Source organism: Camellia sinensis, chromosome 6 (genome assembly GCF_055761805.1).
Source record: "Camellia sinensis isolate YWXY chromosome 6, ASM5576180v1, whole genome shotgun sequence".
Classification (NCBI taxonomy): Eukaryota; Viridiplantae; Streptophyta; class Magnoliopsida; order Ericales; family Theaceae; genus Camellia; species Camellia sinensis.
The window spans coordinates 181,749,558-181,775,202 of record NC_138966.1 but is presented as its reverse complement, the minus strand read 5'-3'; the positions used below and the strand labels follow the sequence as shown (position 1 = coordinate 181,775,202).

The window sequence follows — 25,645 nt, the reverse complement described above, 5'->3', positions numbered from 1 at the left end:
AGACTGATTACGAGTATAATTGATCACATATAATAATATGTGTATGCACGTACCTGAAGGCACGGTGTAAATAAAATAAGTAAACAAAAATGAGAAATTTTTTTAAAAAATAAAGAAATAAGGAGGAAAATAAAAAAAATAAAAAAGGGAAAGAGGGAGGAAAGTGGGCAGGAGAGAGAGAATGCATGAGTGAACAAGGAGGAAGATCCCCTCTAGTCACTGTTTTGGACTCGACGGGGCTGTTCTGGCTCGTGGGGTCCATCACGGGTCTTATTTTGGTAATTCAAACGGTTCATGTTGTCAAATATTTTATGTATTTTATCTATACAAAAAATAAGTTGATCCGATAACTGTAACTAGTTCAATTTCTGGCATTTTTCACAACCAAAAAAAAAATAGACAACAAAAAAAATAAACCATGTATTTTTTTTTTTTGAAATAAAACCGCTGGACTATCGTTCCTATTCTATTCTGGAACAAAAAAGGGCTTAGTATCATGGTTAAGTCAATTGGGTTCTGTCTAGATCAGTGCTATGGATAGTATTTCCTGTTCCAGATACATACTATATTTATCAATAAATAATTAATAAACTTTTATAAAAGAAACTGAATTCTTTTTAGGTCAACTTTTTTTTGTTTTGTTTTTTTGGTGGGTATTGAACTTATCAAGTTGTATGAGTTAATTTCCGAATATATATCAGGTTACACCAATATACCAAGATAATTACTTTTTAATTACTTTGATTATTTAAAAAAAGCAAAACAAAGGTAATTAAAGTTTTAAAAAATGTTTTTTTTACATTTTTAATAATTATTTTAGTATTTTAGTTAACCTTTTAATCAAAATGGAAGAAGTCAAATAGATTTTAATTTAATTTTAAAGATAAATTGGCTTTTGGAAATGGCAGCTTATAAGAGCTGCCCAAATCATACCTGTTCATCCACAAATCATTTGGGCAAAGGACTCGCGCTTTGGAAGTTAATCACTTTGTGTATCAATGGAGGGTTTTGTTGGGAATGGAGCTTTGAAGAGAGTGATTCCAAAGCTCATAGAAGAAGGTTGGGATGATGTACCAACCTTGAAGCTTATGAAAGCAGAAGATATGGATTCAATCAACATGACTCAGCAACAAAAGGTTCTTTTACGATTACTATCAACCCCTCCCATTTTATAATATTCTAATACATAAGTCTACTAAATGTCTCCTTTATTTGTCTTTATTATACATAGTTATATTAATATTCTTTAACACAAAATACACTCTCTAAAATAATTAAAATTTTAAAAGTATTAATGTAAGTATGTATGATAAAGATTTTTGTTGCTGATAAAAAAAAAAAAGTATGTATAATAAAGATAAAAAAGAGAGCATTTGAAGCAAAGCAAAGTAGGAATTATGCCTCCCTAAATTAAACTCAAAACTATCTATGGCCTCTAATTAAAGTGTTTTTTTTTTAAAAAAAAAATTTTAATTTTTTTTCATGATTTACACTATAGGATGCATTGGAAATGAGGTCATACCTTCATGATTGTGCTCTGATTCAATATGGAGATAAGCTTGAGTCCGCTGGGAAATCTCTTCAGGAACTTCTTGAGTTAAGTATCGATGAAATTTCTTCTCAATTTGGTATGAAGAAAGGCCACGTCGCTCGTTTCATTGAAAGAAGAACCAGTAATTCTTCTGCACCAAATCTTTTGCAGCAGCCACCCCAAGCTCTCACTTCAAGCAGAAAAACCACCAAAACATCTAGTAACAATAGCATTCACAATGGTGAGTTGATTTTATTCAATTTCTGTCATTTGTAGAAAAAATATACTCCTAATATATCTATATTTGCATTTACTGGAAAGAATAAATGACGTCTCGTTTGGAAAGTTGACTATTTTAGTAGGTTGAAATTTTTGTGTTTGGAAAAATGATTGAATTTTTTAATAGTTAAATGTGATATTTGTGAGAGAAAAAATGAAATGATTATAAATTTAATGTGATATTTTATTTTGTTGACTATTGTAATATATTTTGTCTTTTTATAGATTTAAATAAATAAATAAATAAAAAAGAAGAAGAAGAAGAGAGGCCCAAATTTGCCTTCCCAAACATCTGCAGCTTATGAGGCTTGAATTCAAGGGGCACCAGAGTAATCAACTGGTCTTGAGTCACTTTCTGTTTACTATATATATATATATATAGCTGTCCAAATTGAATATATATTTTTGAAATTCCGCTAAAAAATGCAACAAAATCAATAAATTGGGGACTAAAAATGCAACAAAGCACATAGTTTGAAAATTGAATTGTACACTTTGAGAATCACGTGTATTTGGTCTTCTTTTTTCTTTTTTTTTTCTTTTTTTTAGGCTTAATTTAAAATTTCAAAAATGTATCATCCCTTGTTAATCAATTTAGATGGCATAAGGGCTGAAACAAATTTTTTATTTTTTTTTTTGAAAAAGGCTTGAAGGCCAAATTAGAAACTACCAATAGTTGGAACCATTTAAACTCACAGTTTTTAGTTTAGAGATCAAATTGACAAAACTAAAATATCAGAGACTAAAGTGAAAAAAAAAAAAAAAAAAAAAAATCATACTTTTACGCTGTATTTAGTTGGGAGATTTGGAAAAGAAAAGAGAAAATGTATGTGAAATTAGGTGAAATATAGGTATATTTTATTCACATTTCACTTATTTTTTTCTTTTCTCTTTCCAAATCCGTTACAAAATCCTCCAACTAAATACAACGGGACCAATCATATAATTTGTCATTGTAATAAAATTTTATAAATTCTTCTCTCAATTAATGTACAGATTTTCATTGCTAAAGAAAAAAGTATTCCAATAACATGTCAGAGTAGCGGTCAAATTATATCAATGCCAAATATGTCAAATTATATCCAAAAAAATTTCCATTTCACTATATCTTAAGATGTATGATTAAAGAATGATAACTAAAACCAAAAATTAGTTTCACTTTTATTTCTAAATTATCAACAAAATGCATTTGTTGAATTAAAAATTAAAAAAAAAAAAAAGTTTGGTGAGAGAAAAAAACCACATTATCGTCATACAATTTTCTCTTTGTTGCAGTAAAAATTATTTTTTCATATGTTAATTTTTTTTTTTTGTATTTATTTTTCTCAAACTAATTTTAATTTTTTACAGTTAGATTAAAATTTAGATTGAGATTCATGCAACGATCAGTTTTTTTTTTTTTTTTAAATGGAAAGTTGGTTGGTTGTTGGAGCAAAACTGTTAAAATTTAATATTTTGATATTGTAATATACTAAATTATAATTTTTGCATTTTTAAAATAATAAAACCATTGGAAATACTATAATAAGTCATCTATATACTAAGCTACATGTGTCCTGAGATTAGTTGAGTTGCATAAGCTAGTCCGAATATCCAGTAATTAAATATACATACATATATATATATTCTAAACTACATAGCTTCTTGGTAATTTGGTGACAAAATACTTCATCCACCGTTGACTTAATTAAAGTATTTTGCAAGTTTTAATTTTCACAAAGCAAATTCTTTAAATCTTTTTTACGCGGCTGGTTATATATGTTTATATTTCCCATATTGTGATGCAGCTTTGAACCACTCTACAAATTTAATTTTAACAAAGCAAAATTTTCAAATCTTTTATTGTATCAATAGTTCATATTCTCATGCTGCTTTGAACCATTTCCCCCCCCCCCCCCCCCTCTCAAATAGAAGATTGTTAGGAGGAGAAGTTTCATAATTTAAACATTTTACATTGACCTTAACTATTGATAATAATAATATATATATATATATATATATAGTAGAAATTTTACTTGTCCTAATATTTCAATGTTTATAGAAATAATTTTTGAAATATTAATATATGTTGCAAAAGGCATGAGTAGAATAGATCATAACATTCCCATTACTATCTTATTGCAGCCTCCAAAATGAATCCCATGTTGTACAGAGAAGCCATGAGAGGCGAAGAGAAAATGGGAGGAGGTGAAGAGAAACCCGAATTGGTTCCCCATATTAGTTGGTCTAGCCGACTGTTCTCCTGGATTACTTGGTCCAGTGGGTTGGATACCAAGTTATCAAAAAAAAAAATAGGAGGCAAAGAAAATGAAGACAACCATGATGATGTTCTCAACCATGATGATGTTCTCAACCTCACGCAATACATTAATGACCAACAACCACTTGAACTGCCATTAACTTCAAATAAAAACACAGTCCTCCATGTGGCAGCCCAATTCGGTAACCAAAAATATGTGGAAATAATCTTAGAAAAGAGTCCGTCATCATCCTTGTGCTTTAATATCGATGACGAGACTCCTCTTCATATTGCAGCGAGGGAAGGACACTTGGACATAGTGAAAGCACTCATCGAATGTGCAAAAAGACTAGACCGTGAAGAAGTTGAAAGCGGGGGTGGAGCAGCCAAGGAGATGTTGAGGGCCCCAAATAAGGACAATGACACTGCCTTGCACATGGCTGTGCGAAATCCTCTTAACATAGATGTGGTGACATGGTTAACTAAAGAAGATCCTGAGTTTACACATCCACCCAATAATGCCAAGGAAACTCCACTATACCTTGCCGCTGAGAGACAACACTATGACATGGTATCTGCGATTTTGGAAAATTGCACATCACCAGGTTATGGTGGCCCAAACGGTCAGACGGCATTGCACGCGGCAGCAACTAACGGAAGGAATACAGGTTTGTGGCTATTTCAATTTCTTCAACCAATTTAATTACATGCACAATTGTAGAGAAAAGAAAGAGTAGAGCGTTGGATTAAAGAAATACATATTCTTCTAGGCATACATATTCCTGCTCTGTTTATTTATTAGTTGCGGTAATCATTTACATTTCATTATCTTGGACAATCTTCACTGTATTTAAAAAAATTAAATTCTGTTGTGTACAAAATAACAACAAGAATAAAAAAAATAGAGAAAATGAGAGAATTTGTTTGATTACAAAAATCAAACTCGAAATAAAAATAAATAAATAAAACCACAGATTTTATTTTGTTACAAAAACAAAATTAAAATCTGATTAAATAAACAAATAAAAACAGAATAAAATTAAACAACTTACTTGGTTAATTTATTTGAATAACTTTTCTGATCAAGTCAAGTGTTTAACACTGTGTCCTTAAGACAGATTCGTCCTTTCCACGGTGCTTTCAGAATTTGGACGTCTATCTCCCAGGATGAAATGATCTTACCACAAACAATAGCAGCACTACAAATTGTTTACCTTACGAACACACTAAGTGTTTACACTCTTTCTTTCGGAAATAAAATGCAGCAAGATGAAGAATATAATTTGCAGAGGATGGAGTACGAAAAATTTTTTGGAGTTAAATCCAAATGGGAGGCTAGTCTATTTATAGATGTAAAGGTGGCTCTTGGTTTTGAATTGAACAGGTATGAAACCTGTTAGTTTCAAATTTAAACAGATTTGAATCTGTTGGGTTAATTATTCAAACAGATAGAAACGGAAAGGGCTCTGTTTGGATGAGCAATAAATCCAAATCAGTTTAATTCTGTTTGAAAACGGGAAGGGCCCTGTTTTGATGAACAAAAAATCCAAACCAATTTAATTTGAATTCTGGATTTTATTTTAATAAAAAATAAAATTAAATTCAAATGTTTTTGGCCCAAAAAGATTAGAAGCCCAACCGGACGGACGGTGGCGCGCGTGTGGTGATTTTTGAGTCTAATGGGTCTAGCCCATTTTGTCCATAACCTCTCCCTCTAAAACACTTGGGTACCCCTTGGGGCACACCCCAAGTATCTCACCCTAAGCCTTATAAACCCTTTCAAAACTTCCCACCAAATCAATGTGGGATATGCCAATTTACAACCTTAAGGAATTTCTACAAAAACTCCATTTTCATGGAGCACACTTTGGTTTCAATTTTCCATTCACTCGGTAATGGTTTTGAGCAACCAAATATACCACGTGAATCACAACGCGGCATAGAACGCGTTACCACTTTGACCCGAGTAAATCGACACTCGGGGCCCACCTAAAAAATAGACCAAACTTGAGGAAAAATTCTGATTTTACCCAGAATTTTTTCCACCATTTCCAACACATCATACTAATAGCATCCAAAATACCTTTTCGAAAAAATTAAAGTTACATGTGTTATAGACAAGAGATTAGAATTGGAACGATGATGTACTTTTAATCAAATATGAAACAATGATTCAAATTGAAGCACATGTCTAGCTTAGTAGGTCTTTTGAAGTTAAGAGGACAAATGTGCAGTGAGGGACTGATATACAGAGTCTTCCAGAGGAAATTGTTAACAAAATTAATTTCAAAAAAAGAAGAAAAAAAAGTTGAAGCATTTTCTATTGTTGAGGTATGTATTAAATTGTATTCAACACTTTTTCTTTGATTCTTCTGTTTCAGAAAGTATAGAACTTTTATTGGAATGGAAGCCAGATCTAATCAAGGAAGTAGATGAGTACGGGTGGATACCACTTCACTATGCTGCATGTTATGGTGGTAAGGATAAAGTTAAAAAGATATTAAAAAAAGATAAATCAGTGACGTACATTACAACAGAGGAGGAGGGTGCTGAAAAGACGGCTCTTCATATAGCTGTTACTTATGAAAGTGTAAGCGTAATGAAAGAGCTTTTATCAGAGTGTCCAGATTGCTGGGAGATGGTCAATAGTAAAGGTCAAAATATTCTTCACATTGCTGTAGATATGGAACAAGAAGAGGTGACGAAATTTATTTTAGAAAAGTCATGGATTATCCATCTTATAAATCAGAAAGACATTGATGGCAACACACCACTCCATCTGCTTGCTACTGCTTTCGGGCGGGAAATGCAGGACCCCTGGAGGAAGATCTGGTACCACTCTAGTAGCGATCGGCATGCTACAAACAATAACAACGTGACCCCAATGGCAATATTTTGGTCTCCTATTGCAAAGGTAAGAATGTCAACTTTGACCGCATATGACATGTTTTCTCATAGCATGCATCGTACATACGATAATGTTGAGAACCAAACCTTTACATCTTCCTTTGTGCACATCACACACCATAATGTATTACAAATTTTGCAAAAAATAACAAAAAAAAAGAAAAGAAATATAAGTGAACAATTTTTTTAGTATGCATATAGGTGTAGTGATGATGGGATTAATAGTATCAAGAGGTTCAAGTAATAAAAAAGTTTAAACGAGTTTTCTTTTTTAAATAATAAAGTGTGTAGTATAATAAAAATTTATTTGTTCGAAATTAATTGACTCATAATATTTAGCTTACTTTCCGTAGTCTTTCAAGAATAGTGGTACTTGAACTGAAAAAATTAGATTCACTTTTCAAAATTAATAATGTGATAGTCTATTACAATATTTAAAACAACTCTCTCTCTCTCTCTCTCTCTCCATCTCATGTCTTCTTTAATCATTAATCATATTTTTTTACACATTATTAAATATAAAAAGTAAATTTACATATCATTTTCTTTCTCTCAACTACGCCTACCCTTGTTTGGTTGAATTTATATATAATATCATAACATTAGCACCTTCACCATATGTTCCAAGTATTTTTGTCAAGTGAGGCAGTTATGCTATAATACTCAAATCTAATTACTTTTCATTTAATTATAACAATTTTAATATTGCAAAAGACTTTAGCTTATTCTGAATATGCATTTAGGACGTCAAAATGGCGTCATTTTGCTACTATTGCGGATCCCTCGCAGCAGTATCCCATACTCTAATATTTATAAGATTCAGGCCCACTTTGATATTTTCAGAACTTAAAGTGAAATTTTAATATGGAACCTTTCATACATTAAAAAACAAAAATGTGACTAAAAGATTATGTATTTTTTTATTTGACAGTGCTTACCAAAACATTACTTAGATATATAACTATCAAAATTTACTTAAATATATAACAAAGTTTATAATGTGTAAAACCAAAATAATCCAAGTTCAAACACCAAATAAAAAATGAACAAACTATAACAAAATACGAATTAAACATCACCACTCTCGTATTTTTAGCTGCAAAATGGCTATTTGAAATTGAATAATCTAACTTATCGACAAAATCCTTTTTAATTCATAAAAATATTAATTTATTTAATCTTTCGCGTGACTATGTTTTTCGTTTTCTTGTGACTAGTTGACCGGAGGTAAGATTTAATCAACTTTAAATTTTGAAAGTTTCTTTCCCCATAAATAACTATAACTAATATAATTAATCATATTTTAGACACAATTCATGCATTTTGAGAAAGGATTTTTAGTTTGAGGTCCTTGATATTAAAATTTTATAAGATAAATGACATACAATATTTTCATAGTAGTTGAGGTCCCACAACATTTTTACAGAGAAATTTTGACAAAGAAATTTCGACTCTTCACTGAGAAATTTCAATTTTTACAAAGAAACTTCACTTTTTACAGAAAAATTTCTCTGGTATGATCATAAAAAAAATTCATTGAGAGATCTTAGCTAATAAAAAAAACATATTAGGTCTCTCCTATTATCCAAAATTGGAGAAAAATGTTTCCTGATTTTCCCTTTTGGGAACAACTATCCATTAATTTCAAATAATTCACCATATCAATTAATTTTATTATTATTATTTATTTTTAAAAATAATCATTCATTAATTTTAAATAATTTACTATATCAATCAATTATTAATTTTGAATCTTCACTAAAATTTGTCGAGACATTTTCAATTCAGGTTATTTTATTTTATTTGAGTTAGTATAATATTAATAGCTAAAAAAAATTCATCACTTTTTTATATCAGGTGATCACTTGGTTCATCTTGTGTCCCCTTTTCCTGCCTCACACTTCAAATGTTGCCATGCGTCTCCCTCTTAAAACTTTAAGTTGTAGACTTTCTGCATTGGATCAGCCCTTAGTTTTCTTTTTCTTTTTTTTTTATTATATATATTTAAATAATGAAGCAAATGAAGTTTTTAGTGGTGGGTCTGTAAACATTGAGATTTTATCACAATATTATTTTAGATACTTTCTTCTTCTTTTTTTGAACAAATATTATTTTAGATACTTGACTCCTCTTTATAAATGATCAATTAATTAATAAAAAAGAATATTCTTATTGCGCGTCAAAACTGATCAATTAATTAATAAAAAAGCAGAATTTTTGGAGCACGTCAACGTATATTGGTGGAAGAAATAGAGCCAGGATGTATCAAGACTTCATTCCAAAATTGAAGAAAACACGCAGAGAAGGCAGAGAAAATAGAAGGAAAGGGGAAGCAAAATTTAGAGAGGAAAATAAAGTACGAGTCGAAGAGAACAATAGAAGGGCTCAAACACATTTGATAGTGGCAACGCTCATAGCAACAGTTACTTTTGCGGCAGGTTTCACAATGCCAGGTGGATATGATGGCAACCAAGGTCCAGAACAAGGTATGCCAGTTCTATTAAGAGCAGCAGCTTTCCAAGCATTTGCCATTACCAACACTATAGCTATGATCTGCTCAATTTCTGCTGGGTTTCTATACGCATCTGCCTCTTTTTACAATGAAGTGGAAAAGCAAGAGCACCGCCATTTGATAGCATTCTGGCTTATTTTAGTTGCAATGGGAGCGATGGTTGTGGCGTTCATTACAGGCACTTTCGCTGTGTTATCACATTCTTTAGGCATTGCAATTACTGCATGTATTGTTGGCTCTTTCTCCTTTTTCATTTTAATTCCCGAAGTCTTTAAGCTTTATAATTACCAGTATATCACAGATCCAGCTAGTGCCATTTTCTGGGAAGAAATAAGGATTACAAACCAATATACCTGAGTATGTGAACTCAGAGGAGAATAAAGTTGCTTTGCAAATCAAGATGACTATGAAGATTTGAATTTTTACTTTTTCAGTATTTTTTTTTTTTTTTTTTTTTTTTTTTTCTCTTTGTGTTTAGGCTAATAGGAGGAAACAAAATGTATCTTTTGTTGTTTTAGTGTTATTGTGGAAATGCATTTTCTTTATTTTTTACAACCATCTGTTTATGTGAACCACAATCTCCTCATAGTTTAAAGTAAAAGATAGATTCGCCTCCATCAACCTTGGTGAGCCACCACTTTCATCCATTTCCTATTAGATAATTTGCAAAACTCCCATCGTGTTGAAAGTAGAGTAATGTTTGTAATAAGCAAATTTTTATAATACATTGAATAATAAATAAATTTGGTATAAAAAATAAATATCTTAATATTACGTACTCTTAAAAATATCTTACAGCGATTTACAAATGAAAAAAAAAATTAAAAATCACCAAGTTATGCAAGCCAACGAGACTCCAAATTTATGTCGGAAGAATGTTTTAGTTGATAACGATGACGATGACTAGTGTATTTATCACCATAGTAACTTTTTATATTGCTAGTGAATTACTTCTCACTCACCCGTAGTAGTAGACATTTTGCCTAAGCACGAAAATTCTTGTGTTGTTTTTCTGTGACCATTCTATTTTATTTTTTGCTTCCATTGCTTGGATGAGGTTTATTCCCAACAACATATACATGTCTAGTCTCCATCAGATAAGCTGTCAAATATGCTTTACATTGCCAAATGCAAGGAAGCAATGGCTGGAAGTGATGAGGAGAGCTTCACTAAGTAACATGTCCAAGAAGATCAGCCTCCAAGCTCTCACTAATTCCAGGTGCTTGTCTAACTCTTCCTTCCCCAATCTTATCCAGTGTTACCACGCAAAATTTAAAATTTAATAAAAAAATGACAAGATCTTTTGTTGCATTGCCTTCTTCATTGAGAAGTCCTCCAAGAGAGAATAATAATTTCACCTTGTGATTAGTGTTACCAAACATTAAGCATTGAGCAAATTGAAAAAATGACATGAAACTACAAGATCATCAAATATATTGCTTAGCACAGTAGTTGTTACTACTATTAATGATAAAAGAACCATTGTGACACCAATATCTATCAACAACTCAATATACCAAACCAATTAATTTGTCAGAAATCAACAACAATAAAAAAATAAAAAATAAAAACATAGCTGAAATTCATATTTTGCACACTCAATGATGCAAGTTTATCTTTGAGCAACCAAAACATAAAAATAAAAATTAAAAAAGGGAAGGAATTTAAGCATTAATGGAACAAAAGGTTGGCTAACAGTTTCCGATCAACATCCTCATTCCTCATTCAAAACATTCACACAGATACTGAAGCATTGGGGTGTCAACAATTGACATTTCATAACATGAAAGACCAAACTACAAGCTAGTGCTTAAGCCCTTTTCTATAAAACTTCATTCAAGTATAATCTTTCTATCTACATACAGAAGCAAAGCTGAAGGGTAAACAATTGTTCATCAGTTACAAATTTCACTCTAGGAAACATCAATTTTCACTTTGCACCAGCACCACCACCTACATAATGAATTGAGTACAAAAAAAAGAACTTTATAATTCCAACTCATCAGACCCAGGCAACGAAACTGGTCCAAGGCAATCACCTTCCAAACTGGCAAGAATCATGAAATCTCTTTCTATGTCCCAATGTTTCTTTCTCCATCTCACAGCGAAGACCACAAAACGGATAACCACATCATTCTCTATCCTTGAGTGATCATCGTTAATGAAGATCTCTCGTGTTTTCCATTGGGCATAGTAGAAATTTGGCATCTTTTGAGCTGATAGATAAATATATTTCATGGGTCCACATCTCAAGAAGACCCCCCTTCTATGTATCTTGTGCACAACTCCAAGCATGATCTCTCCATTGACAGGTAGGAAGGTGCGACAGTGAAAGGCCACTGAGAAGAGGACGTCCCCTGATTCATCTTCAAACTCTCCATTGCCTATGCTCTTCAGTTCGGTTATTGCTAGGAAGTAACCATGCTCCTCTGTGGACTTAATGAGCAACAATTCCTTTAAGAGGCCTGTCACAACTGAGCTTTGGGGGACCACTCCATTTCTGTCCAGGCTTTTTGTGGGGATAGCCACACGCCCACGAATTTCCATTTCACGAAACATATTTGTTATCTGCATTAAAATGGCCAAACAGATAAGGGAGACAATGGGATAATCTTCCGGTGAAAATGCATTGACACAGCAGAAATGTTGCCAATTTTCAAACTAGTACATTGACAGTTCAAAACAGGACGTATTGAATAAAGCCAAAACGTTAAAATGAATACAAGGTTATAAAACGATGAAGGAAATACAAGCTTAAAGAGTACAATCCTACAACCCAATTTTGATGACCAATCAACTAAAATTTATTGGTAGGGAGGATGTAAATGACCCAAAATAGATGACTCAGTATGTTGTCATCACTACTCAAGTCCACTCATCTATAAAACATGCTCATCAATCTAATTCAAGTCCACTCATCTTAATTAAGGACATTACAACAGGCTCATCTAAGCTAATTTAGTAAAAAATGATTGACTTCGAAATTCAATACATAGATATCAATCGGTCAAAAGTGGAAGTAGAAAAACATCAATGAGATACATCAATCTAAAGTGGAGTTAAATAAGACTACACACAAAAACCATCTGTTCAATCAATGAAAATGAAGCAACAAATTTGTCCAAAGTTTTTGAGAAGTTTGAAGATATAGAGGGTATACCCATATATAGGGAAAAATTTGCTATTAAGTTTCATTTTGGATTTCGGTGTCTACATCCTATAAGGGCATTACTTTACTTTTGACTTCTAGAGATCAGAAAGCCATATGTAAGTCATAATAATTCTTCAATTTTTGTATTTTCCTTTTGCTTTCAGTGGACTGCTTGTCCACTTTATACTTCTCTGTACTCCTCTGTAATTTTATTTTTATTAATAAATTCCTCTTTGTTGTCGATAAAGATAAAAATAAAAATAACACTAATCCAATACAAAATTCTGACCAAGCTAAACCACTTTAACATGCCTAGAAAATTGGATTTCTACAACTGCTCTACAAGTGTCTAAAAGTTGAAACCTAAGATGCACGGACAATTTTAAGAAGGCTCCTCTTCGTGTTGGACATGTCAAAGACCAATATTCCTGAAGACACGCATAGAACCACATCCTATAATTTTTAAAATATTTTTAGAACTAGACAAGCTTTGGACACTTGGGTACACATATCCAACATTTAGACACATAAAGCCCATTCTTAATTTGAAAAATAAAAATAAAAAATATCGAGAGTCAATAATTAACAAAAAAAAACATGCACAAAATATGCTAAGCCAGTTCTGCCATGCCTGCAGAATTGGATTTCTAGAATTACTATACTAGTGTAAAAACAAATGTAGTAAACAAAAACTAATCCAATACTAAACTTTAACTAACGTCTAGAACAAGCGCAGCACAAGCTAAACTACTTCTAACATGCCTAGAAATTGAATTTCTAGACCATCCATACTAGTGTCGAAAGTTGAAACTTAAGAAACTTAGAAAATATGAAGAAGAAGAACTCCGAAAATATGAGGAAGAAGGAATATATTTCTGTTATATTCAAAACTTCTTATCTTACAAGACCAAATGACACTCCTTATATAGGAGATATTACAAACATCATCATAACCCATTATATGCCACTTACATATTATATATTACCACTATCTACCACTATCATATTATATACATGCCACTATCTACCACCAACACCACTATCATATTCTATGCATGCCACTATCTACAACCAACACCACTATCATATTCTATACATACCACTATCTACCACCAACACCACTATCATATTCTATACATGCCACTATCTACCACCAATACCACTATCATATTATATGCATGAACACAATTTCCAGCACTCCCCCTCAAGCTGGTTTGAAGATATCTTCCATAGCCAGCTTGCTAGTCAGCTTATCAAATTGCTTCTTGTGTAGTCCCTTCGTTAGCACATCAGCTAATTGTTCACCTGTTGGAAGGTAGGTCATACAGATTATGCCAGCATTGATTTTCTCCTTGATGAAATGTTTATCCACTTCTATATGTTTTGTGCGATCATGTAGAACTGGATTATGAGCTATAGATATAGCTGCTTTGTTGTCACAATAGACCTTCATAGGTGTCGGGTGAGAAAGCTTTAATTCTTCAAGAATTCTTTTAATCCACATTACTTCACAGATTCCATGGGCAACAGCTCTGAACTCTGCTTCTGCACTACTTCTAGCTACCACATTCTGTTTTTTACTCCGCCATGTAACTAGGTTCCCACCTACAAAGGAGCAGTATCCGGATGTTGATCTCCTGTCTGTAACACTTCCTGCCCAGTCTGCATCTGTGTATACTTCAACTTGAAGATGTCCATGTTTCTTGAATAGTAAGCCTCTCCCTGGAGTTCCTTTCAAATATCTTAAGATCTTATAAACGGCCTCAAAGTGCTCTGCCCCTGGTGAGTGCATGAACTGACTTACCATGCTGACTGCAAAGGCAATATCAGGCCGCGTATGAGACAAGTAAATCAATTTCCCTACAAGTCGCTGATATTGTTCTCTCTCTTTGACTTCTTCAGCCTTAGCAGCTTGTAACTTCAAGTTAGGCTCGATCGGAGTCTCCGCCATCTTACAACCAAGCATACCTGTTTCTCCAAGGAGATCAAGAACATATTTTCTCTGATTAACGAATATACCTTCCTTGGATCTTGCAAATTCCATTCCGAGGAAATACTTGAGGGCTCCCAGATCCTTAATGTGAAATTCTTTTGCGAGTTTCTCTTTGAGGGCTGCTAACTCTGCTTCATCATTACCAGTTAAAATGATGTCATCAACATAAACAATCAAAATTGCAATTTTACTGTTTTTTGAATGTTTATAAAATATTGTGTGATCTGCTTGACTCTGCGAGAAGCCACAACTGATAACTGCCTTCCCAAAGCGTTCAAACCACGCTCTTGGTGATTGTTTGAGTCCGTATAATGACTTGTTCAATCTGCATACTCTGTCACTTCCAAGTCTCTGCTCAAATCCCGGCGGTAGGCTCATGAACACCTCCTCTTCAAGATCACCATTGAGAAATGCATTTTTAATGTCAAGTTGATGTAGAGGCCAATCTGAATTTACTGCAAGAGATAACAGTACTCTGATGGAATTTATTTTAGCAACAGGAGCAAACGTCTCCTGATAGTCGATCCCATAAGTTTGAGTGAAGCCTTTAGCTACCAGTCTCGCCTTGTATCTCTCAACGCTTCCATCTGCGTTACATTTTATCGTAAACACCCATTTACACCCAACTGTTTTCTTGTCTTTGGGTAGATCAACTATCTCCCAAGTACCACTTCTCCTTAAAGCATTCATCTCCTCCATGACTGCTAATTTCCAATTCGGATCATCCAATGCTTCCTGTATATTCCTTGGAACAAACAAGTGTGAAATCCTAGATGTGAAAGCTCTATGGTTTTTAGACAGTCTTTGATAGGAGAGGTAATTTGCAATAGGATGTTTAATGCAATTTCGGACACCTTTCCTAATTGCTATAGGTACATCAAGGTCGGAAATAGAAGGAATAGGATTACCTAAAATTTCGATGCCAGAACTCGGGTGGACATTCGGGTCATTAGGATGGACGTTCGGGTCATTATTCCTCAGATGAAATCGCTTCCTAGTATAAACCTGAAGCTCAGGATTTAGATCATTTTGTAGTACTTCTCCCCCTAAACAAGAATCTTCTTGACTAGGCACCATAGAACTTGGTTCTCCTAAGTGATCATTATCAGACAGATGTGGTTTTTGTGTAGGATAAATGACATTGGGGAGCGGGATAGAAATATCCCAAAAACGGTCTTCTACTCCACTTGTCTCCCCCTGAAGAGAAGTGTTGGGGAAATAGGATTTTGTTTCCACAAATGACACATCCATACTCACATGAAATTTCTTGTTTTGAGGATCGAAGCACTTATACCCCTTTTTGTTTGAGGAATAACCCAAAAAAACACATTTTATAGCACGGGGGTCAAGTTTTGAACGAAATTGACTAGGAACATGAACATAGGCAGTACATCCAAAAACTTTGGCGGGTAAATCAGAAAACAACCTCGTGTCAGGAAAAAAAGTTTTGAGACAATCAAAAGGTGTTTTGTATGTTAACACCTTTGTAGGCATCCTGTTTATCAAATAAGAGGCTGTTAAAATTGCTTCACCCCATAAATATTTAGGAACATGCATGTAAAACATTATAGCACGTGCTACTTCAAGTAGATGTTTATTTTTTCGTTCTGCAATGCCATTTTGTTGAGGGGTATCCCGACATGTAGATTGATGAAAAATCCCATTTTTTTCCAAAAACTCACCCAACTGCTCATTGAAATATTCTGTTCCATTATCAGAATGTAAAATACCAATTTTGGTTTGAAATTGGTTTTCAATCATATTGTAAAAATTTGTGAATAAATTTTTCACGTCAGATTTTTTATTCATCAAATAAATCCAACATAAGCGGGTATGGTCATCAATAAATGTAACAAACCATCTTTTACCAGAAAGAGTAGTGATTTTAGAAGGGCCCCAAACATCACTATGAATCAAATAAAAAGGTTTTGAAGCCTGGTAAGGTTTTGGCAAATAAGTAGAGCGATGAAATTTTGCAAAAATGCAACTTTCACAATGAAAAGAAGAACAATCAATCCCTTTAAATAATTCTGGAAATAAATGTTTCAGATAAAGAAAACTAGGATGTCCTAGCCTATAGTGCCATAGCATTATTTTTTCTCGAACAGAGATTGAACTGGTACTATTAAAGCTCTGAGCTTTTTTATTACTAACAGGTACTTCATCAAAGTAGTAAAGACCTTCAAGCATCCTAGCACGCCCAATCATCATCCCCGAGTTCTGGTCCTGAAATTCACAATGGGATTCAAAAAATGTAACACGACAATTAGAATCCTTAGATAATTTACTGACAGACAAAAGGTTACAGGCTAAGTTGGGGACGTGAAGAACAGCATTGAGATTAATTTTCTCAGTTAGTTTAATAAATCCTTTTCCTGCAATAGGTGAAAAACTACCATCGGCTATTCTGATTTTGTCATGACCAGAACAAGGGAAATAGGTACTAAATAAATGGGAAAAACTAGTCATGTGATCGGAGGCACCGGAATCTATGATCCACGGAGAGAAGTTTAGGCAAGAGAAGGCTTTAGGATTTCTACCTGTTTGTGCCAACAAAACACTAGGAGTACCGGTTGAGGAATTGGATTTTATCAGCTTTAAGAGTTGATCAATCTGCTCTTTGTTGAAGGGACCTGAATCGGCTTCATTAGCGGTAGGAAAGCCACGATTCTTCTCTCCTTGTTTGCTGCTTTTCCAGTTGACAGGTTTGCCATGAATCTTCCAACACGTTTCGCGTGTATGGCGAGGCTTGTTGCAAAAATCACACCAGACCCGTGGCTTATCATCAAACCTGCGCTGGTAATTTGCAGCCTTGTTGGCCGCAGCATCGCTAATGAATGCAGAAATTTCAATTGATTCACCATTACCTTTTTTCTTAAGCATGACGCTCCTTCGGCTCTCTTCCCTTCTGACTTCGGCAAATACTTCGCCAATGGATGGGAGAGGAGGTCTGCCAATAATTCTTCCTCGCACTTCATCGAACTCAATGTTGAGGCCGGCAAGAAACTTGTAAATACGGCTATCTTCCACAGTTTTCTTGTGGTGGTTGCAGTCGTCAACCGATTTCCATTCGTATGTGTTGAAGATGTCAAGATCCTGCCACAACCTTTTCAACGAATTGAAATATTTGGTGACGGAATCATCTCCTTGACGAATCTCTCCCAACTTCAAAGTTAATTCGAAAACTTGAGATTGATTTCCTAGGTCAGAATACATCTGACTAACATTATCCCACAATTCTTGTGCAGTAGTATAGCACATGTAATTAGAGCTTATATCCTCCTCCATGGAATTGACCAACCATGTCATAACCATGGAGTTTTCAGCGTCCCAATTGTCGAACAGCGGATCATTAACAGCAGGAGCCTTCTTGTCACCAGTGATGTAACCGATCTTTCCTTGCCCACGGATATACATCCGGACAGATTGTGACCAGCGGAGAAAATTATCACCATTTAGGCGGATGGTGGTGATTTGGACAGAGTGAGAGTTGGACGTTTTCACCGGAATGGCAGCGGCAGGGGTTGAAGTGGTTCCGGACGTGACTTCCGACATGTCTATGACGGTTTTAGGGCTGCTGTGTTTTTTGTTGCTTTGATACCAACTTAGAAAATATGAAGAAGAAGAACTCCGAAAATATGAGGAAGAAGGAATATATTTCTGTTATATTCAAAACTTCTTATCTTACAAGACCAAATGACACTCCTTATATAGGAGATATTACAAACATCATCATAACCCATTATATGCCACTTACATATTATATATTACCACTATCTACCACTATCATATTATATACATGCCACTATCTACCACCAACACCACTATCATATTCTATGCATGCCACTATCTACAACCAACACCACTATCATATTCTATACATACCACTATCTACCACCAACACCACTATCATATTCTATACATGCCACTATCTACCACCAATACCACTATCATATTATATGCATGAACACAATTTCCAGCAAAGAAGCATGAAAACTTCTTAAGAATGTGCAATGTCTGTGTTGGACACATCGAACACCAATATTTCTGAAGATAGTAATAGAAATGCATCCTGTTATTTTTGAAGTCTTTAGAATCAGCGAAGCTTTGGATATTTGAAAGACACACACATCCATTGTTTAGACACATAATACACATTAACAATATGAAAAAATATATATATTTGAGAGTCAGTAATTAAAATAAAAGCAATGTGAGTTTATATTTCAAGAGCTCTAAAATCTAAATTTCAAATTCGTTTGGGATAGTGTTTTCAAAATAGATATTAGGACCTTCCTCCAACTTTTTTTCCCTCTATTTCTAATACATAGAATGTAGAATATGATTGCTTACTATTTTGATAAAATATAAAAAGTAAATTACATTGACCACCCCTAAGGTTTAGAAAAATACAATAAGCTCAACAAGACTGGCATAATTACAATAAAACTCCCTTTTAGCAAGCAGAATTAATGCAGGTGATGTGCAAACACAAGGATAGTCAATTATAAAATATACAAGGGGTATAAAACATATAATAATATCATTTTTTAATTCATATGACTAATGAATTACTAATGAAAAAGGAGCTAAGTGTTATGTGAATTCAAATCATAAGTGAGCATGGTGTAATTATGCCAAACTTGTGAGGCTTGGTGTATTTTTCAACCTCAAGGGAGGACAGTGTAATTTACCCAAATATAAATGTATTTGTAATGTAAAAAACAAAGCTATCATTATTTTCATGTACATACAAACATATATTTATTTGTTTCTATATCACTGGCATGTCATGTGTTGATTTTTTTTAAATTGTCTTGTTGGCATGTCCTTACTGTGTAGTATCCACATGAACCCATCCCCGTTCGTATCCATGCTTACTTTTGCTTTGCCTACTATGAGAATTAGAGAATAATACACATCCACAACAAAGAGATGCTCAAGTTTAAACGAGGTCAGAATAACTCAGCAACTCAAACAACAGGGGAGCTAAGAGAATTACTGAAATTAACCCCACAACTAAAAGCATAAGGGCGTCAAATTAACAATGCTGCACCATGAACAAAAAACAAATTCGGATTTGCATAGGTTACACTTGGGACATTGCATAATCAAGTCATCATTCAAGTTGAGTCCTGCTTTTGTGTTTTAAAATGTTAGTTGCAACTTTCTCAAGATTTGCGAATTTTTTTCTTTCTTGGTTTGGAAGTTTTAGGAGTTCGTCGACTAACAAAACCCCCAGATTTAATGGACTTGAAATGTAGTAATGATATGTGAACTCATTATCGATCAAATAATATATGGATCACCTATGTCTCAAAAATTCCAATTTCCAACTTTTCATTTTAAGAGTCTTACTCCGAGCATTAGAAAGACCCGCCCAGCAACCTAATTACTTTTACATAATCATTTGAGCTTTGATTCATTGAATTTTAACTTATATAAATTTGTAAAAAGCTTTTGGAGCTATATGTTATGTTATGTGTGAAATAGCCTTACCTTAGGGGTGATTCCTAAGATATCCTAAGTGAAATTCCCATATTCTTATGTTTCTTCTCCTTCTCTTCATTTTTTCTTTTTTATAAAAATTGTTCATAAGATAATCGTTATAGCCCACAACTATTGCTATTTCCCTAAAAAAAAAAAAACTCACATTATCCTCCTTTATTAATACTAACCCTTTTCCATGGTCTTCAGTTTCATCCTTACAATTCTAGAATGCCTATTGTCCCCTAATTTTTTTTTTTTTTTTTTTTTTTTTTTTTTTGTTGACAAGTGGAGTATCTATGGTACATAATTTCCTAGAACCATTAATATCAAATTCGAGCAGCCTCACAATTTAAAAATCATGCCTACTCCAACACCAATCCCCAAACTTGTAGCCTCCGTTTTATCTTATTAAAAACAAAACCTACTACCTCCATAATAATATCCCCCCGAAACACCGTCTTCCCTAGTCCATTCCTACCCTTAAATTACTCTCTCTATATATAGTTAATAAAATAAGCATTTCCACTCAAACCTCAACAGCATTCACAAATAAATAAATAAAAATAAAAAAATAATAGGCATTTCAATTATCGCAAAGGGTTAAAAAAGTTACTCACCTAACAAATTGCGGATCATGCCATGTTGATTAGGATACTATTAGACTATATGTTGAGTTGTAGAGACCCTTATCAGATATACCATGACAATTGGGACACCGTTGTAGCTGAGGACAGAACTACCTTAAACAACTTTCAAACATAATTGCTCCTGTTCATCCCTGAAAGCATTAAAAACTCAACGTACTATTACATCTTCATAACTACTGTGTACAGGGCACTAGTAAGAAAAACTATTAATACTTGTAAGTCAAAAATTGAAAAAAATGAAATTAAAAGGTGCATCACACTTGACTTCAATGTCACACTCCGTCTGTACAAGTAGAAAACACAGCAAACAAATGCAATCTAGTAAAGTAGACGAATCAAAATCTAAAAACCCAACCAATAAATAGAATCCCTATTTAATAAACTTGTTCCAAAGTCTGAAAAGAACATAAAATTTCCTTTTTGATGCTACTATGTTTCACATATAAAAAAATGAAAAATTTATATTTATCTAAAATAAGCATTCAGCATTTTTCTGGCATTTATTTGAATGTAAAATATTTTTTATTGATTTAAAAGGAGTATGTTTTACCTTCCAAGAACTCAAAATGACTATTGATTTCATAAGTTGTTTTTCCTAATAAACACCCCAATCCCACATGTTTAAAACATATACATGTGTCCACATATACATATATGCATACTCATGTCCTTTACATATATCTTCGTATAAGCATACATATACAGACTAATACATATGATATGTCTAAACTATACACTTATATAAAGGTAGCAAAACTGAACGAGGTGCCAGCTTTAACACAAATAAAGGTTTTTCTAAATGGTGACTACAATTCAAACGAATGCGATTTTTTCCCCTTTTGCTAAGCCCCGAGAGGTTTAGGTCCAGAATATCATAACTAAAGTTAGTTTTAGCTCAATGCCATACTAAATCAACTATAGTTTGTAAATTGAAATTCAAGTCAAGAATTAAAACCCCATATTTCCAAATTGCAAATCAAATTGTGTTTGGGGGGGGGGGGGGGGGGGGGGGGGGGGGTTGTTGAATGTAAGATTCAGTTACACTTTAAAATAGGTCAAAATGTACAAGTATAACACATATGCTAAGAAAAGAATATCATAGAAATGTCAGTCACGGTTATAAATAGCTTCTTTATTGATATCCTATGAAGCACGATCACTTCATTTAGTCATCATATCTGTGCCGAACACCGACACTCCTCGAACACACTTGGAATACATGTCGAACACATTACATGGCATGTCAATTTTTTTTTTAAATGTCTTTCAACAGGACATGTTACGAGATACGTCAAAGACGTGTGTCTTATGTCCAGATCAGACAAGCCAAAAGACTAGGGGCAAAGCTAGAATTCATGTACATTGGGGAAAAAACCTCACCTAGAATCACACACAATTTTTTCCTATTTGAAAACTAAAATAAATAATTTCCAAACAGGGCAAAATAAAACCATATTTCAAAAGTAAAAATTAATGTTTCGCAGAATTTTAGTGGGGACAAATTAAATATGTTTTAAATAGATAAACAAATATTTTTATAAAAAAATTGCCAATTTTGGGAATCATATATGAAAAATAAAATTTTCCAAAACTTTTGCATCTACATGCACAAGACACATTTGAGGTTTTATTATAATTTTAAAAAGGTGGTTTGGTGATTAGAGTATAGAATTTAGAGACGGTGAAAATGTAATAAAAAAACAAAACATGCCCATTATATGTTCAATTTTCAATATCTATACAATGACGTTTAAATTTTAGATTGATTGTTTTATTCATGTTGAATTAGTGCGATTTTTTCATTATTTTTGGTTGTTTATGAATAAAAATATATATATTTTATATTATTGTATCTCTATCATGTTCATATCTTCTTCGTTCTTTTTTTTAAATTGCTATGTTTAGTGTCCATCCATATCTATGTCCGTGCTTCTTAGGTGTGATATCTCAGTAACACACATTTCTAGAGAGGAGCCATGTCCATGTCAATGTCAAACAAGTGTTGGAAACCAACACTCCTTTCTTAATTTTCATTAAGTAAAGCAACCACATGTTAAGGTAGAACCAAAAGGGGGCAAACTTTGTTAAAAATAAAATAAAATAAAATAGAAGGGATCAAAAAGACACTTGTCAAAAATACTCAACACAAAAATTGAGCTCTCCACTAAAATCTATAAAAGCAAAAAAGGATTCACAAATCAATCTTTTACACCAAAAATGAAAAATATGCAATAAAACATTTTGAGCTTTTGTACTCCAAAATTAGTATCTTCAAATGTATGTTGATCGCTTTCTCTCCATAGGCACCACATGAGACACAACGGAGCAATCCTCGATTCCTTTTTCTTCCTCTTCACCTTACATCAACACCCCAACATTTCATCAAAATAAGAACTGAATCTGACATCACCTAATGAGCTTCAAAAATTGGTAGAATCCAACACTTCTTGGACACTACTAAAAATGTATCCCACACTTTTTAAATTTAAACATGTCCAAATAAAAAATAAGATTTCACAATCTTGGACACATCTCAAACACCATTTAACATAACCCATTTACCTATTTGGTAAATCTCTTAATAAGAACAACTTCCATACAACTGCCACACACCAAAAATATCTGGAAGCATTTTGACAAGAATGCATTAATGGATGACCAACATAAAGTCAAGTATATAATGGGCATCTTTAAACATATGAAAAAATATATATATAAGAACAAAACTGGAAATGAATTAGTAAGAATGCAAGTAGTATGAATATGCACCATCCCAAATTTTGTAATTTTAAGCAAAAATATTTAGATATTTTAGTGATAAAATAAACTCTAAATAGGATGAATAACCAAATATTCCTTCTTTATTGCAACTTTCAAAGTTTCTTACTTGATCTTTTGGACAATTTTCTTTTGTTTTTACAAATATATCTCTTACATGACATGTAGTTTGATATTTTGCAAAATAACTCCATAACCATCACATCCACTTCTCATTTGTATTTCATCTAAAACTTTGTAAACGTAACCATCATTATGTCTTCTGAGCATGTAAACAATGGGAAACATCTTTGCTAGTTCCAAAAGTCTTGCTAGAATTTAACTTTAAAGATCATAATAACTCTATAGGAAGCTTATCACATAAAGGGGACGGAGACTTTTATGGTATGGTAGTTAAAATTAAAAACTGAATTACATTATTAATCTTTGAATTGTGTATCACAAGCTTTTTCTTAAGATTGCATAAATTCAATATTATTCTTTGTAAGAATAGATTTGACCTAATTATTCATATTGAAAAGATGTCAAATTCAGCACAATTGTAAGGTTTATAAAAGAAGCACCAAGATTTTGGTAAATTAACCCAAATAAAAGCACACCAGTCAACCTTAAGAAGGAAACAAAGAATCAATGCTGTATCAACAAGGCGGGTAGAAAACTCTCACACAAAGCAGACCTTCACTTGATACCTATCCACTCTATCAAGAAATTCCCTCTACACCACAATCATAATACTCCCTTGATCCATGTTATTTTCCTTCCATAGGATTTGATCATTATATATTTCAAATTCTACTTAAAAACCAATCAACAAGACAAATAGGAATTGAAAATTTTAGCAATAGCACAAAGCAATAATGTGTAGGCTTATTAAGACAGGGATGCTTTGTTAGATACAAAACACTCATTTACAGTATAGTTCTGTTCTCTAACCACAAGAACACACAACACGACCATGAGAGAGAGAGAGTGCGCGCGCTCAAAAGCTTAACTCTGTTATTCAACGAAATAGGACGATCATTGTCATAAGACAAGTGTTTCACATATGAAATTAGCATGAAACTTTTTCCTCAGTTTCTGGTTGTAAATCCCCTAACTTATTCCATCTACTTTTTTTTCTTTTCCCTTGCCATCTGACCAATATTCTCAGCAACAACACCACAAACACACAAGCAAGGCACTAACCTTCTCTGGGTAGTCCTCTAAATTGATCCATATGGAACACAATGTTCCCTAATGGGTGTAGAAAAATTAAGAGGATCTAAACATTATGATTCAAATTTAAACACTGTGCACCACTTGCAAAACTAAAAATTCGACTCGATCTATTAGCTGATAAAGTCTACAGATAATTGGAGATAGAATCAAAAGAAAATTAATTTGAAATGTTTACATCATACCCAATTTCCCAAAAACCTGAAACCCTATTTCAAATTGAACGGCCATGCTCATAGATTCTTAGGCTCAATATATGTAACATTTCCAAGATCAAACACATACGTGTGTGTGTGTGAATCCATGAAAGAACTTGAATTGTGTGATAATCATATTGAATTCCCATTTCCAAGTAGAAACCAAAGTGACACCTTTAATTTTAAAAATAAAATTAAAAAATAAAATCCTGAAACAATGATATGATACAAGCAAAAATACAGAAAATCTATACGCACATACGTATATTATATATAGAGAGATGCTTAAATTAAGCGAGATTTTAAGGGAGAAGATTCGGTTTACCTTGAAAGAAGAAACCCTAGGAGAGAGCTAATGTGGATTTTGGCAATGTCCTCCCTGGTGGGATCGAATGAAGAGAGACAGAGAGAGCGCTTTCTTTTGTTTTGTGGAAATGGACCGCTGGCAATCCCGGTTCAATGAAAAATCAAATCAACCTTGCGAAAATTACTAACTACGTTTTAAAATATTCGTCTCTTAATTTGTTTTTTATTATCTCAAAATATTAATTTTTTTCAAAAATTAAGGATGAAAATAGTATGAAGTTTTTATTTTGTCATTTTTTTACATTTATTAGCAATAATATTTTTGTAATAAGTATACTACTAAATGATTGTTTTGAAAATTAATATTTTTAAAATGTAATAATTATACTAGCAAAAAAAG

General features: G+C 33.0%; 3 protein-coding genes across 8 annotated transcripts; 2 read left to right on the top strand and 1 right to left on the bottom strand.

The window, feature by feature from the left end:
• The first annotated feature begins 939 nt into the window (after nucleotides 1-939).
• On the top strand, nucleotides 940-1,807 carry LOC145793872 (uncharacterized). The gene is made up of 2 exons (XM_082876762.1): nucleotides 940-1,136; nucleotides 1,499-1,807. The coding sequence occupies exons 1-2, from the start codon at nucleotides 999-1,001 to the stop codon at nucleotides 1,805-1,807; spliced, it is 447 nt and encodes a 148-aa protein (XP_082732888.1). The 5' UTR covers nucleotides 940-998.
• A 2,135-nt stretch (nucleotides 1,808-3,942) lies between these two features.
• LOC114319516 (protein ACCELERATED CELL DEATH 6) lies at nucleotides 3,943-10,040 on the top strand. The gene is made up of 3 exons (XM_082876761.1): nucleotides 3,943-4,717; nucleotides 6,431-6,963; nucleotides 9,169-10,040. Exons 1-3 carry the CDS (start codon nucleotides 3,943-3,945, stop codon nucleotides 9,823-9,825), a joined length of 1,965 nt encoding a protein of 654 aa, XP_082732887.1. The 3' UTR covers nucleotides 9,826-10,040.
• A 1,181-nt stretch (nucleotides 10,041-11,221) lies between these two features.
• On the bottom strand, nucleotides 11,222-25,431 carry LOC114319517 (DNA-directed RNA polymerase V subunit 7). Of its 6 annotated transcripts, XR_014333613.1 has the most exons (5): nucleotides 25,265-25,400; nucleotides 23,312-23,371; nucleotides 23,005-23,106; nucleotides 20,720-20,880; nucleotides 11,222-12,036 (listed from the first exon to the last, which is right to left on the bottom strand). XR_014333613.1 is itself a non-coding variant. In XM_028266542.2 (2 exons), the coding sequence occupies exon 2, from the start codon at nucleotides 12,025-12,027 to the stop codon at nucleotides 11,455-11,457; it is 573 nt and encodes a 190-aa protein (XP_028122343.1). In that variant the 5' UTR covers nucleotides 12,028-12,036; nucleotides 25,265-25,380; the 3' UTR covers nucleotides 11,222-11,454. The 6 variants fall into 6 exon arrangements, 2 of the variants coding, with proteins under 2 accessions (XP_028122343.1, XP_082731750.1); XR_014333612.1 differs by lacking the exon at nucleotides 23,312-23,371 and having other exon boundaries at nucleotides 25,265-25,397; XR_014333611.1 differs by lacking the exon at nucleotides 23,005-23,106 and having other exon boundaries at nucleotides 25,265-25,376.
• Nucleotides 25,432-25,645: the final 214 nt, after the last annotated feature.